Genomic DNA, 17124 nt, shown 5'->3' on the forward strand with positions numbered 1-17124 from the left:
GGTGAATGTTTGTGATTCATCAAGAGTGGAAGATCTTTCAAATAACCTAGTTGTTGATATCACTGAGTTCCTAAATACAGTCATCTTTGGTGAAACTGAAGGATTGTCTTCACATGTAACCATGTTTGTTGTTGCTGATTTAAATGGTCCTAGCAAATAAATAAATACGTAAATATAGACATCCATACATACATGGTCTTAGTAGTACAGCTGCCTGTTGTTTAATACAAGGAATGGTCAACTCTGTATATTCTAACATAATTTGATTTTTTTTCCCTTGAAGGTGGAAGCAAAATGGCACAGATATTGATTTTACCATGAGTTATCACTACAGATTGGATGGAGGCAATTTGGCAATCAGTAGTCCCCGCACAGATCAAGATATTGGCATGTACCAGTGCCTGGCCACCAACACTCTTGGGACAGTACTGAGTCGGAAGGCGAAGCTCCAGTTTGCATGTGAGTTTGTGGGGGGAAATTTAATCCCTATGTTTGTTTAATACAATATTTTTGTTCATATTAAAATATTAGCTTTGCCAATCATCTGTTCTTTGAGGGTGATTATTTATGGAGGTAAAAAGTTTTGACAGCGTGCATTTAATGAATCCATACTCCTAGGGATAGTCAAAATCTTCTTCAAAAAAAGGAAGAAAATAACTGTGTTATTATATTTGATAAATTATGTTGAGAAATATCTCTAAAAGTTTCAGATATAAATTTTAAGAAAAATATATATGACACATTACTGTTTTTCTTTCTTTCTTTTTTTCCTTTCTTCTTTTTCATTATATATTAGTGTGCAGAGCACAGGAAGAAAAAGCTGAGGGCAGAGATGTCTTTTGGGCGAGGTGGATATTCTCCCAGGAAATGTGATCATACACCCACAGTTAGATGTAGGTGGAAATAAAGTGGTTGCCAAAGGCAGACTTTATATTAACTGTAACAATGTCCAGCTGCATCACATAAATGTCATCCAAGTAATTACCTTGGTGACATTTGAGGACATTAGCAGATGAACAATAGACATATGGCTTCTTATATCCTTTATACATAGGGTTTCCGGGGACTGAAATGTTTCATATTGGATCCAGGGATAGCCTTGATTGAAAGTAATTATATTTGTTGATATGGATGAAATAGAAGCCTTGAATTTTTCTCTTTACACCTCCTCCCACCCCATTTCTACCCACGCCTGCCTCACAGGATATATCAGGGGGCCAAAGAGTTAGCAATTAGTCTCTTGGGTGCTCATGGAAAGGTATATTCTGTTACTTTGAAAGAGTAATTGTTTTGAAATTTTACTAATAAAATATATGTTCAAAGCCTACCTTGCAGAAACAATGTAGTCATCAACAGATACATGAATTAAGAATTGAGTCTATCTGCCATTGCAAGTCTTGTGTTCCAAAGATCCCTTGCTTCATACCCATTTCCTTTTAGGTTGGCCATTTTGGGGGTAGTCTTATTTCTGAATGTGTGTGTGTGTGTGTGTGTGTGTGTGTGTATGTGTTGTGTGTGTGTGTGTGTGTGTGTGTGTGTTTAGTCATAGATACAGATGATATAGATACAGATATAAATATAGATATAGATAGATATAAGCATTATATAGGTATATATACACATACATATATGCATGTGGTCATATATACACAGACACTCATGTATATACACACATGCATTGCTAAATGTATTTGAATGTGTTATATATGCATAAATAGATAATGCAAAAGTTTATGGAGATAGGTGGAATATGAACAAAGGCTTGTGGCTATTTTGAAAAGAAAAAAACAAGAGAGAAAATGATAGAAGGGACATATCTAATCAAGAATAAGTTTTCCTATGAAAACACGCTCAACATCACTAACCATTATGAAAATGTAAATCAGAACTATAGTAAGATACTGCTTCATACCCGTTAGGATGGCTATTAGTAAAACACACACACACAAACAGAAAATAACAAATGTTTGCAAGGATGTGGAAGAATTGGAACATTTGTGCATTGGTGATAGGAATGTAAACTGGTAGAGTCACTGAAAGACAGTCTAGAGGTTCATGAAGAAAATTAATGGAATTACCACATGACACAGAAATTCCATTTCTATGTATTTACCTCAGAGATTTATTTTTTATATATATATATATATATATATATATATATATATATATATATATATATTTTTTTTTTTTATTTTTTTATTTTTTAATATATGAAATTTACTGTCAAATTGGTTTCCATACAACACCCAGTGCTCATCCCAAAAGGTGCCCTCCTCAATACCCATCACCCACCCTGCCCTCCCTCCTCACTCTTATGTGGATCCTGAGATACCTCAGAGATTTAAAAGCAGGCGGTACTCGAACAGATATTTATATACCCATGCTTATAGCAGCATTATTCTGAGTAGCTAAAAGGTGGAAATAACCTGAATGTAGTGTGTGTGTGTGTGTGTGTGTGTGTGTGTGTGTGTGTGTGTAGAATAGAATATTATCCTACTTTAAAAATGGAATAAAATTCTGATACAACATGTATGAGCCTTGAAAAAATCCTGCTAAGTGAAGTAAGGCAGACACAACAGGACAAATATTGTATGATTTAATATATCTGAGGTAACTAGAAGGGAAAATTCATAGAGACAGAGGGCAGAGTGGTGACTTCCAGGGACTGGGTGAAAGGAAGTTTCGGGAGTTAACTTAAATAATACAGAGTTCCAGTTTGGAATAATGATAAAGTTCTGGAGGTGAGTGGTAGTAATGATTACACAATCTGAATTTATTCAATTCCACTAAATTGTGCACTTTAAATGGTTAAAATGGTAAATTTTATGTTATGTGGTTTTTTTTTTAGTAGTATCATCAGAATTCAGTGGAATAGAGTTGGATTTTTTTTTTCCTTCATCATAATTCTTAAAAGAAAAGAAGAGAAAGAGTAAGGTTTCTCTATTAAGTATCTGTTCTGGTTCTCTGTACAGAGAAAGTAGAGTCTAAATGCTAGTCTCCAGCCTAATGGAAAGTTCCTAAAGTACAAGACCTGTGTCTTCGATTAAATTTGAATTCCTCACCACCACCTTCATAAATTCCCAACAGTGCCCATGTTGGTAGAAAAGGCTTTTGGTATGTAGGATAACAATGGTAGTGGAATGGTAAGATTTTCTATACAGACAGATCTGAGTTCAAATTCTATCACTGTCAAATGTCTACTGGTAAAATCAGGCCACCTCTAAACAATAGTAAGCCTCTGTTAAGAAATTTATTCAATGGAATTATAGCATTATCCATAGAACAATGACCTGGATTACTGGAGATAATGATTGCAAAGTCCCTGTCCTTTAAAAGGCATTTGTGAAATGAAAGCTCTAATTCTTCTTGTTATTTTTTAGTGCCTCCCTCAATTTGGTCAAACATTTACATATTTCAAACTGCTACAGTTACTCATAGAAAGGTCTTCTAATTTACATTTTACACTTTCTCCAGACGAGTTTCTTCATCTCTTGTTTTCAAGACTTTTAGGTGCTTTGACATATATATGTTACCTTTCTTGAGCCCAGAAACCACCATAGGAGATAGACGCTATTGTTGTTCCTATTTTACAGATTAAGAGCCTGAGCCTCACAGAGATTGGTGCTTTTTTAAAAGTACATTGTTAGAGAACCAGGTGAAACTTGAGTATAAAAGTAGAGACTCTAAAACGCATGCCTTTCATCTTACAGTAGTCAGTCCTTCCCCAACACTGCCCACACAAAATATGTGTGCTTTTTAAATTTAATTTGCTCTTGGCATAGTACTTGTGAAAATATTAAGCCGTATCTTCAAGATAGTAAACTTCACAACAATCCTGGTGATAGATGCTGTTGATACACTGTCCAGATCCCTGTAAATGGACAGTGTGCCCATCTCCAGCTTTTAGTGACCATGGCTGCACCTCTTTTACCACTTATGCCCCAGACTCCCTAGGGGATCAGGCTAAAGCTGGACAACAGCTGAGAACCCCATCTTGTTTAGCTCCTTCCCCGGAGCTTTCCTGCTTCCCTCCCTCCCTTTATCCTGGGAGTGTTCTCTCACTAAATCATATAGACTTGAATGTCTGCCTAGGCTCTGCTTCTAAGGAACCCAAAGTAAGACATTTAATATAAGACATTTAATATAAGGTATTTGATCTACTTATTGATAGAAAAGTTAGGTCCAAAGCCCTACTCATGTGAATTTCTATAGTAAGAACAAAGATATACATCAAAACAAAATTGTATCAATAACTCTGCTCCCTACAGGTTGGCAGTCAATTGTATAGTGTCACTTTGACCTTCAGAACAAATGAACTATGAACAGCCTTTCAGAACCTAACCTGTCCCTGGGAAAGAAGCTGTAGGTACATACCTCTAGATAATTGATGGCTTTTGTTTGTAACTTTTATCTGGATGTTCAGCAATTCAAAAACACCCTCAGAGTTTATTTTAGACTCAGCCCATAACATTTTGCCTCATCCTGATTCATCCCACCATGAAACCATGCTGAAATGTGGTCCATGTATACAAAGCTATCTATTATGAAATGTCTTTCCAAATCAAATCAAATCTGTCCTTAACCAGCTCTGTGACCAAGACAAGACTTATTAAAGGTATGTTTTGAATTCCTTGATTACAAAAACAGACCCCTTCACTTCTTCCACATAAGATTCTGTCATTCCAAATTCTCAGATAGATTTTTTATTTTAAGCTCTTCCTTTTTCCCCCCAACCTCAACCCTAAAGCAAATTTTGCAGGTGTCTATTTACCAAAAGCTCCTGCTACCAACCTGGTGTTCTTGAATGATAAAACCAGTTTGACTTTTTACAAGCTACACTTGTAGCTGCTTTGAATTTCTTTTATTTCTCAAGGACTTTGGTGGTAAAGGTTGAATGTAGACTTCTTCCTTTCATATGTATGTTAATGAATTACTCTGTACTTGTGTGAGAGAACATTGCATCTGTCATTGCTCTTTAAAATGTCAACCTTGAGAAAAAAAGGTAGGTGTTTTAAAAGAAACCTGTGATTTCACTGAGCTATATATATATATATTTTTGAGATTCTTGTAATAATGCAACTCTACCAATGAATAGATAAACATTTGGGATAAGAGTTACTCATGAATAGGACTTTTTGGTTATGCATTGTTTAATATTTAATCACAGATACCCTTTCAAATAAGATTTTCCCATTATTGCAGAGGAAAAAGTAGCTGGACTAGAATCTCCTAACTGACCATTGATTTATTCAAGCCAACCACCCAGAAAACACCTTATTTATATGAATCTAGCTCTGTGCTTGGGCTGAAAGATTAAATGATAGATAAGAAATAGCTACTCCCTGTCTTCACAGAGCAGACAGGTGAAACCTTAAAAAAAAAAAAAAAAAACAGGAAAGAAAGAAATTGCTAACATCTATATAGTACATATTAGACAGCAGGCATTATTTTAAACTCTTTAAGTAAATTGATTCCAGTGAACCTGACAATAACCCTATGAGGTAATTTTCAGATGAGCAGATTGAGGCATAGAAGGATTAACTAACCCACCCTATATCACACAACCAATAAGTGGCAGAGTCCGTGTTTAAATCCATGCAATCAGAATGTAGAATCCACATTCCTACCACCTATCACTCCTCCTTAACAAAAGTATCAGGTGAAGTGAGAGAAGTAGACCTAACCTACAATGGAGCCCAGAGTAGGGAATCATAAGGTTTGCCTGGACTGGAGAGAGGGCAATAGAAGTATTCCAAAGGGATTGGGGGCTTGAATTAAGCCTTGAAATACTAGTTTGTTTTCCAAACACAAGTGAGTGAAAGAACATTCAGATCCAAAGGAGAGCAGGGGCATCTGGGTGGCTCAGGCAATTAAGTGCCTGACTTCATCTCAGGTCATGACCTCACGGCTTTTGAGTTTGAGCTGCTCTGCTGTCAGCATAGAGCCCACTTCTGATCCTCTGTCCCCCTCTCTGTCCCTCTCTTGCTTGTTCTCTCTCTCTCTCTCTCTCAAAATAAATAAATAAACTTAAAAAAAGAAAAAAAGGAAAGGATAACAAGAAGAAAAGCAGATATGTGAATAAGCTCAAATACCAGAGAAAATCTGAGGAGATTGACAAAAGACCAGGCATGAAAGGCCAAGTTCATGAAATGACTAGTTTTCTAGGAAGAGTCTGCAAAATAATTTGAAGGCAGGTACTTCCAAATTTTGGAATCCCTTTATATCCAAACCCAGTCTGTAAAAAGTAGAATGATTGAGTGATACTATGAAATGCCAAAGAAGCACACAAAAACCCATCATGGTGTGATGCTTTTAGGCAGAGGCACCAGAGGCAAAATGACTGTGTTTGGAGTATATTCTCCACTCACTGTGACATTGTGCACAAGTGTTCATTCATGCATAAAATGGGGTGTTAATATTACGCATTTCATACAGAATTGATATCAGGACAATACTGATTACACGTTGAACAGAGGGTAAGGGTGACTGTGAGGTGTTAATGGACTGCTCGGCAGAGACCTGGCTATGCAACTATAATATAATAGACCAAGGCTGGGACATCAGTATTTATCCTCAGAATAATGGAAATATTTTTAACGTAGTTAAGGATTTTGAAGTTGTTTACAAATCATAGTTTGAAATGCCACATTCTTTTTTTTAAATTTTTTTAATGTTTTTATTTATTTTTGAGACAGAGAGAGAGCATGAGCAGGGGAGGGGCAGAGAGAGGGGGAGACACAGAGTCTGAAGCAGTCTTCAGGCTCTGAGCTGTCAGCCCAGAGCCCGACGCGGGGCTCGAACTCACAGAACGTGAGATCGTGACCTGAGCTGAAGTCGGACACTTAACCAGCTGAACCACCCGGGTGCCCCCGTACTTTTCTTATATAAATATTAGTCTGATACATTAATGATATTACTGATATTATTAAAACTATGGTACACATATTTAGGGGTGCTCCAAACCCAGTTTTCACTCTTATAACATGGGGTTAAAGAATTCTTGCTCTGTATCACAGGAATTATTTTAGAGGGTTCCAGGTTAAAATGCAATAATAATTCATTTTAAAGAGCTACAAACATAGGCATTTATACTCATCATCATTGTTTTCCTGAAGAATGCAAAGAATTTTATATCTGCAATGCCATTCATCTTTAGTCTATACCGGTAAGCTATTCTAAACCGTATTTTATAGTTGGAAAAATTCAAGGTGGGGAACTCTGTTACTTGCCCAAGATCACCCAACCAACAGCAGACCAGAATTTCTCATGTCTCCATCTCAAAATAGTTTTTAAATATGTTTATTTATAGATGGAGAAAGTAAAACAGAATTCAAATGAATAAAAACCATAGTCACAGCACAACAGGAAAAGTATCCAGGTAAAAGCCATAATATATAGGTCTTTTATCAGTTTAGAATGCCTTCAGATTTTTTTTCATATATAAGAAATGCAAAAACAGTTATACATGATCCTGATAATATGGTGATAAAGTACATTTATATCTTAAAAATAAATTAAGACCCAGGGAAAAAAATCTAAATAACACTTAGAAACATATTTGGAACATTTAAAGTCTCTGATAATTGTGAAGTATGTGTTAAGTGGGTAATGCATATCTAATTACAAATGAAAATACTAGTTGGCTTTTAACCTTTTTTGGTACATTGGAAAAGAATTAGCTAAACAAAATGGGGACATCCATATTTTTCTGTAATTTCTTGAAAGAAAGTTGATACTTCACTGCTGGATTTTCATTATCATCTGGGAAATAGCACTAAACAGTGTTTCAATGAAATTAATATTCTAAATTTGTCTTAATATACTAGTAACCACCAATTGATAATATTAAGGGGTAAGCTTTGTCTTTGCTTTTAAAGACAATGCATGTCTTAAGGGGAATTGGAACAGTCACACGGTTGAATTACAGCAAGTCACTATTATATTTATTTTTAAAATCAACAGGGAAGCAGGTTATCCAAGGTTTTCGCCTCATTTTTTCCTTCACTATCACTGCTGGATGTCTATTTATGTACCTTATCAGAAATGATACTCTCAAAATTCAGGCCTCCTCTCACCTCCCACCTCTACTTATATTCAGTGGGACCTAGTCTTTTTGGTCCATTTAAATAAAATTGCACATTTAAGCTGCACAGACTGAGTTGGGGTGGGAGAGGAAATGTTAAAAATTAAGTTATTCATCCTATCAAAACTGAGAGTTTCTGATTTATAAAACTGAGAGAGAAACCAAAAGGTAAAATGATTATTTGTTATTCCCTTGCTGTTTGACAAATGGCTTTGAGGAAGTTATGAGCATGCATCATTGGGATTTTGCTTCTGAGATTTATAAAACAACTGCTTGGGAATTTTAGCAAAATTTTTGTGTTAAAGAATCAGAGGAAATATTATCTGAGATTTATTGTTAATATATGCCCAATGTTACCAAATAGCAAATTAGAATCAAGTATTTAGAAATACAGGGGGACCTGTGGAGCTCAGTTGAGCGTTAAACTCTTGATTTTGGCTCAGGCCACGATCTTGAGATTTATGAGATGAAGCCCTGCATTGGGGTCCAAGCTGAAGCATGAATCTTGCTTGGGATCTTTCCCTTTCTCTCTGCTCCTCCCCTACTCTCTCTCTCAAAATAAATAAATGAACTTAAAAATAGACAAAATAAGATTAAAAAGTAAATACAAATGTAAAGAGGTTTTGCTGCCAACATCTGGAAATGTTTATCATATTTTAAGGTATCAATTTATATGCTATATTTTCCAAAAGGTTTGACCCATATAGAAAACTGTAAAACACAGAAACAGCTCAATAAAGCATGATTAATCCAGAATATTACCAACACCCCAGAATGCCCTCCCCTTCATACTCTTTCAGTTGCTACTTCCTCCTTCCTCTCCAATACCTTGCTTGTCAGTTTATAATTAAATATTACCTTTTGGAATTTCATATGTATAAAACCACACAACACATATTCATTGTTGGATCTGTAGCCAATAATACTTGTGAGATTCATCCACACTGTAGGTAGTCACTGTTCATTCGTTTCCATTGCTATATAATATTTTACGGTATAAATATACTACAGTTTATGAATGACATCTGCTGTTAAGGGAACTCTGGGTTTTTTCAAGAGGCAAAGATGAATAATTATTTATGAATATTCATATATATACATACATATATATGTATATACACATATACATACATATACATATATGTATATACATATAATATACGTATATATATGTATGTGTGTATATATATATCTTTTGGTACATTTGTGAATACATTTCACTGTTGTAAATAAATAGAGCAGAATTACAGGGCATTTGGGTATACATATGTACAACTGTAAAAGATAATGCCAACTGTTGTCCATAGTGATTTTATTAATTTAGCCTCTTACCAACAATGGTTCCTTGACAACACTAACCATTGCCAGTCTTTTTTCATTGTTATTATTTTAAGTTTTATTTAAATTCCAGTTAGTTAACATGTAGTGTAATGTTGATTTCAGGAGTAGAATTTAGTGATTCATTGCTTACATATAACACCCAGTGCTCCTGACAAGTGCCTTCCTTAATGCCCATCACCCATTTAGCCCATCTACTGCCCACCTCTCCTCCAGCAACCCTCAGTTTGTTCTCTATATTTAATAAGAGTCTCTTATGGTTTGCCTCCCTTTCTTTTTTCCCCCTTCCCCATGTTCATCTCTTTTGTTCCTTTTTTTTTAATGTTTATTTATTTTTGAGAGAGAGTGGGGAAGGGTCAGGGTGAGAGGGAGACAGAGAATTCCAATTAGGCTCTGCACTGTAAGGACAGAGCCGGATGCGGGCCTTGAACCCATGAACCATGAGATCATGACCTGAGCAAAAATCAAGGGTCGACTCTTAACCGACTAAGCCACCCAGGCACCTCAATTTTGTTCCTTAAATTCCATATATGAGTGAAATCATATGGTGTTTGTGTTTCTCTGACTTATTTCGCTTAATATAATACACTAGCTCCATTCATGTCTTTGCAAATGTAAGTCTCCATTCTTTTTGATGGCTGAGTGATATTATATACCACATCTTCTTTATCAGTTCATCATTCAATGGGCATTTGGGCTCTTTCCATAATTTGGCTATCGCAGACAATGCTGTTATAAACATCGGTATGTATATGCCCCTTCAAATTAGTATTGTTGTTTCATTTGGGTAAATACCTAGTAGTGCAATTGCTGGGTCATAGGGTAGTTCTATTTTTAACTTGTTGAGGAACCTCCATATTGTTTTCAAGACTGGCTGCACCAGTTTGCATTCCCAGCAACAGTGTAAAAGGTTTTGCCTTTCTCTGCATCCTCACCAACATCTGTTGTTTCCTTTGTTAATTTTAGCCATTCTTACAGGTGTGAAGTGGTATCTCATTGTGGTTTTGCTTTGTATTTCCCTGATGATGGGTGATGTTGAGCATCTTTTCATGTGTGTTAGCCATTGGTGTCTGTTCATATCTTCTTCCCATTTCTTAACTGAATTATTTGGTTTTTGGGTTTTGAGTTTGATAAGTTACATTTATTTATTTATTTATTTATTTATTTAGAATGAGAGCGAGAGAGAGAGAGAAGTCTAGAGAGAGGGGCAGAGGAGTAACAGACAGAATCTTACACAGACACCATGCTCAACGCAGAGCCTGACGTAAGGCTCTGTCCTACCACCTTGGAATCGTGACCTGAGCCTAAATCAAGAGTCAGACACTCAACCAACTGAGCCCCCCCCTCAAACAGGTGCCCTGATAAATTCTTTATAGATTTTGGATACTAACCCTTTATCAGATGTGTTATTTGCAAGTATCATTTCCTATTCCAAAGGTTGCCTTTAGTTTTGATTGTTTTCTTTGCTGTGCAGAAGATTTTTATCTTGATGAAGTCCCAGTAGTTCATTTTTCTTTTGTTTCCTTTGCCTCAGGAGATATCTCTAGTAAGAAGCTGCTCCAGCTCAGGTCAAAAAGGTTGCTCATTTGTTCTCTTCTAGGATTTTGATGATTTTCTATCTCACATTTAGGTCTTTCGTCCATTTTGAATTTATTTATTTGCCACTCTTTTTTAAATTTTAGCATTTGGAGAACATATGTAAGTGTATTTTATTTTGGTTTAATTTATTTTTCAGATAACTAATGACACTGAGCACATTTTAATTATATTTTTTTATTTTTTTTATTTTTTTAATGTTTATTTTTGAAGGAGAGAGAGAGACAGAGCATGAGTGGGGGAGGGGCAGAGAGAGAGGCAGACACAGAATCCAAAGCAGACTCCAGGCTCTGAGCCATCTGCACAGAGCCTGATGTGGGGCTCAAACTCATGAACTGTCAGATAATGACCTGGGACAAAGTCAGACGCTTAACCACCTGAGCCACCCAGGCGCCCCATATTTTAAGTTTATTTTTGAGAGAGAGAGAGAGCACGTGCCCGCATATGCGACCCAGTCAGGGAGGAGCAAAGAGAGGGAGGGAGAGAGAGACAATCCCAAGCAGGCTCCACACTTTCAGCTTGGAGCCTGATGCAGGGCTCAAACCCACAAACCATGAGATCATGACCTGAGGTGAAACTGGGTCAGATGCTTAACCGACTGAGCCACCCAAGCACCCAGAGCACCTTTTTATATGTGTATTGGCTACCTGCAACTCCCCCCTTGCCCTGACACCCAGCTTAAAAAATCTAAATCATTTTTTAGGGGTACCTGGCTGTCTCAGTCAGTAGAGCATGCAACTCTTGACCCTAGTCGGGGCTGTAAGTTTGAGCCCCATGTTGGTTATAGAGATTATTCAAAAATAAAATCTAAAAACAAAATTTAAACCATTTTCCATTTTTCTAGAGTTGTTTTTCTTTTTCTTAGTGACTGATTGTAGATCTGAGCACTTTGCTGCTTATATATAGGAAACTGCTTCTTCTACTATACAACTTCAACTTCAGTTTTTACTCTCTTAGTTATGTCTTTTGATAAACAGAAAATTTAAAATTCCATATAGTCTAATTTGTCAATCTTTTCCTATATGTAATGATCCTTTCTGGAAAAACTTTAAGAGATGTTCCCCTGCCTGAACTCATGAAGATATTTTTTCTATGTTATCTTTTAGTTTATTGTTTTGTCCTTCATGTTTAAAATTGCAGTTCACTTGGGAATTATTTATTTGTTTACATGGTACAAGGTAGGTTCAGTATATATATGTTTTTTCCTTTACGGGTCCAACTGAGTCAGCAAATATATTAAAAAATGCATTCCTTAAAAAAATTTACTCTTCCTTCACTCTACTATAGTGTCAACTTTGAAAAAAACTCAACTATGAATGCTTGGGACTGCTTTTAGCCTCTCTCTTCTGTTTCATTGGTATATCAGCCTATGGTTGTACAAATGCCACACTCTAATAATTACTACAGTCTTAACGATAATTCTTGATGTCTGATAGTTACTAGAATAGATGATATGGATAAAGAAAAAAAATGAGGCTCAAATTTTAAGCTGAACTCAAGGAGAAGAGAGCTTGAAGAGAATAAAAAGTATAAGAAATAAGTGCCATAAGGTTCTATCCACTTACTGAAATTGAACTTTCTAGTGGCCAGCACACAAGAAAGGGGGTTCATATCTTTCATGGGATAAAAACATGTCATTGTTCCTGTGAGCATAATTGCTCTGACTCTAGAACCTGAGAAAAGTTTCTCCTGTGACTCCTTATCAAGAGCAAAGTGAGCGATTCAGCAAATGGCATTCCCCTCACAAACATGCTCTCACACTTACTGAGTTTCCTATGGTAGCTTCTTCTATCTCAAAAATAATAGCTAACATTCACTGGGTACTTCTCAGACCTTTTCCATAGCATCTGTTGGGAGGCTTCCCAATATGTGCCCAGTTTTCTATTACTGTAGCCATTGTTACCATCAGTATGTGTGAATCCCATCAGTCTCTGATTTCTGGCTGTAGCCATTATATCAGTAGGATCTCAGAAACATGAGCAATAGAAATGAGTTGCTGAATTCTTCAAACTTTGAGTGAATCCAGTGCTCACTCTGTTTATATATTATGTGGCTTTTCTTGGTGGAAACTTTACAAAGCATAGCTCCCTGCAGAACTCCTACCTACCTATTTCAGAAAACTGGGTTAAAGTATTCTCCTTGAACATTCATTCCTCTGTGTACTTTTCTTAGGCTAAGCCTCTTCCTGTATTGATAAGATAGATGCTTGGGAAGAAAGTCATTCCGGATACTCAATTGGTGTTACTATATTTATGTTATCCCCTGCTCCATTTTCGTAGGATTGAGGAGATAGGAATTTATAGAAATAAGGCAGGAGCATTTCAAGTTTTGTGATCTGACAATGCCCTCCATGATAGATGCTTTAGACATATGTTCCTAAAAGGAGGTACCAACCTTCTCAACAGTTCTTCCTAGTTAAAGAGAATAATCTGGTTCAATCCCCAAAACTACCATGTAAAATTATAATCCTGGTTTTTATAGATGAAGAAAATGTGGATCAGAGAAGTGAAATAATATGCCCAGAAACACTAGAAACCAGTGAAGCTGGGGTTTGATACCAGTCATTCTGATGGTTTAGCTCACTTCCGTAATCATTTAATGAGTGCTTGCCAAATTTTAATGTGCATATGAAACACTTGTGGATCTTATTAATACAAGTACCGATTCAGTAGGCCTAAAGTGGGACCCGATAATTCATATTTCTGGCAAGAATCCAGGTGACACTACTGTTGTCAGCTTCAATGCCAGATTGAATAGGAAACACAGTCTCAAGATAAGATTTAGAATACTGCCTAAAGGCAATCCACTAGTAGTGTTAATATAGGGGTCAACCCAAGGGGATACAAGGAGAGAGCTCTATTATGGTCTACATGAATCCAGGCGAAAAGCAAATGTTAATCTGTATTTCCAAACTATAAGATGGTTATTCAACATATTCAGTGATATGTTCCAATAATTCATATTTCTTGAGCACCTATTATGTCCCTAACACACATGGGAACAGTTTGCACGATAAGTATATTTTCTCTATTTGTGTCTCTGCAGCTATAACCACAGGGTCACCATGTATGTATATAAAACATTAGAATAAAGAACAAGGAAAAAAATGTGCTTGAGAATTATCCAAAGTATGAGGTTTTTAACTAATCCCCTGTCAGAAATACTATTTTATTAAAAAAGATTTTTTTTTCATTTTTTTTGATGTTTATTTATTTTTGAGAGACAGAGAGAGAGAGAGAGACAGAGTGCAAGCTGGGGAGGGGCAGAGAGAGAGGGAGATATAGAATCTGAAGCAGGCTCCAGGCTGTGAGCTGTCAGCACAGAACCCGACGCGGGCCTCAAACTCACCTAACATGAGTTCATGACCTGAGGCAAAGTTGGAGGCTTGAGCAACTGAGCTACCCAGCTCCCCCAACTAGGCAATATTTTTATCATGACACCAGAAAATGAAAATGAGGATGAGACTAGATCCTCATACATCATTTCACAAGTCAACTGCAGGGTGTTTTACCCCCTTTTTGAGAATTGTAAAATTGAGAGATCAACTTTCACATATGTATTAATAAGCTGTTTTGCATAGATCAATTCTTTCATGAATGGAGATTATGTAACCCTTGTTTAATTCTTCCAGAAATCCCATCCATAAGAGCTACTTGAGTTCTTACTAGTGTTCTATCCCTTGAACACAAAGGACTTATTTTAATTATTTCATCAGTTTTACACAAAAGTAATCAAAAGTAAACAACTGTGCTAGAGGGCAATGCCAGCCTCTCAGCTCTCTGGAAAGCTCTCTGATCTTTGTACCATTTTCAATATTCTTTTGGAAAGTAATCCTATGGTTTTCATTGAAAATGACATGAAATCTGGCCGGGTCAAACATCAGGGTTCGTGACATTTCTGTTTGGCAAGTCTGGCTGTCTGAGGGTCCTGACTTTTGTTATCAATGTAAATATTAGCATTAATAGAAGGTAACATATATTCAGTAAGCCAAGCACTGGGCAAAAAAGTTCCTGGGCATGCTTCAATTCCCACATGAGTTAGTGGCAGAGGTAGGATTTTAAACCTGGCTTTGACTGGCAACAGACATCAGGCTTGGAACACAGCCATAGCCTTTCAAAGCATCCCCAATGGCAGGTGTCCTAAAGATGTATCTGTCTTGCTTATGGTCCCACTTACCCCATCTGCATATTCCACCTCTCTGCAGTTCACAGAAAGAAGTGCCAGAGTTTGTGATGCCCTGGATGAAATTGTCTCTCCACTTCAACTCCACATTCTCATAGCAGGAATGAAGAAGGGGTTTTGACAAGATCTCCCATAAACACATAACCAAACACATCCTTGCACACATTTCCCTTAACATGACCATGTCTGAGGTGTTAGGCCTCCCCTGTGGTATCCATAAGTCATTATAATAAGGCTAGAGTTCCAAGATCACCCCCCCCCCATTGCCCAAACCCTGATCTGTGCATGACTGCGTGCTCCCATTTCTCAATCCACTTTGCAGCCCTCCTTAATTGCTGAAATTCTTCCCGAGATCTCATGAAACCAAAGATCAGTCATCAGCTGAATCCTTCTACCCTAATTTTTGCTCTCAACCTTTTCCTCATCATATCATTTTGACTGAAGTTTGGCTTTGATCTGAGGCCACTGCTTCTCTTGTATCCCTCCAAAATGGTGACTATTTTCTCCCACACTCTCTTGCTGCTACCACTTCTACTTGGTCTGTGAATAGGGATAGAGTCCTCCTTTCTCCTCAGTGTCACGTCTACATAATTCTTCCTTTCTTATTACTAATGTCCTAGGCACTATGATCATTCCGTCAGACTATGCTACCCATGTAGCCATCATGTTCTGTCTTGAGATCACCCCCATAGTTCCCCGAAGACTTTATCTCCTAGATCACTGTTACTCTGTTCATAACATTCCTGTCATATCCTTGACAATTTGAGTTTTCACTGAACTCAACATTCAAAATTTAATAACCTGACTTCTCAGTTCCCTGTTTTGTTTTTTTTTTTTTTTGTCTTCCATTGACTTTGTTTCTTAACTTAAGCAAAAGCCACCCTGACTCCAGGACCATGTCAAATATCTAAAATGTCAAGCTTAGCCCATTTATGATTTTCAACCTTCTCAACTCTGGAACATTACTTCTTAACTGCCCTGCTCGCTATCTCCTGTCCATGAACTCCAACAGTACTCTGATTCACTGGTTCCTACAATATAGTAATCTTAACAATTATGCCTTGTCCCTCTTGTCATCATTTCCTCCTTTATTGGGACGAACTTCCCTGGCTTATCTTTGAAACATCCTCTTTCTAGTGTTTTATGACTCAACTGTTAATTTCTCCTTTCATTGTATTCATCTGGTGATCTGGTGGAATCCAAACCATAGTGAAATCCAAAAGAAAATTTTCACCTAGAGAAAAATCCAACCATGACACCTGGTCTCACTTTTAATTCATAAACACTTACATCCAATTGTACCCTAATACTGCCTGACATTAAGATTTGGAAGGCAAGTAATTGTGAAATTCAAAGATGTTATTGCATTACCTGACTCTTCAATATTGGAAGGTCCTCTGTGTGAGGAGAAACACACTAGCCAGCATTTCTCTACTATACTGTTCAACTGATTCATCGCAGAAAATATCTCAAACAACATTTTCCCAACCCATTAATTATTCTGTGTTATGGACGAATTGATACTTAGTCCTGACTCAGGTCTGGTTTTGCCTTAAAATTCTATTGCCTAGTCACTGGGCCAGGATGGACTTTGCCTGTACCAACCATGTCAGGGATTCTCCACATAATTTGGCACTCTGCCCAACTACATGAGGTTCACTTGCCTGTGTCTAGAGTCATTTCTCCAAAGTGAAGCCTATCAAACATTAAAACATACAATGAGGGCAACTTCTTTCCTTTTTCAACCCAGATTTTATACACCACTGGATTTCAAGTGTTGGTCTTTTGTTTTTGTCCCACAACCTATACCCACTGTGTAGATGTCACCCAACTTTCCTTTCCCTTTTAACACATTCTAACACTCATTTTCTGTATTGAAATTCACTTCTCTGAAGTCTGATTACATGCTGCCTTTCATGGACAAG

General features: G+C 36.9%; 1 protein-coding gene across 1 annotated transcript in view; it reads left to right on the forward strand.

Moving 5' to 3' along the window:
* The window catches only part of CNTN6 (contactin 6), a 168569-nt gene that overhangs the window by 6717 nt on the left and 144728 nt on the right, over positions 1-17124 (forward strand). The window contains 1 exon segment of the mRNA XM_042927536.1: positions 284-459. Within this exon segment, the coding sequence (XP_042783470.1) occupies positions 318-459 (142 nt within the window). The 5' untranslated portion in view covers positions 284-317.

This window comes from Panthera leo, chromosome A2 (assembly GCF_018350215.1).
Source record: "Panthera leo isolate Ple1 chromosome A2, P.leo_Ple1_pat1.1, whole genome shotgun sequence".
Taxonomy (NCBI): domain Eukaryota; kingdom Metazoa; phylum Chordata; class Mammalia; order Carnivora; family Felidae; genus Panthera; species Panthera leo.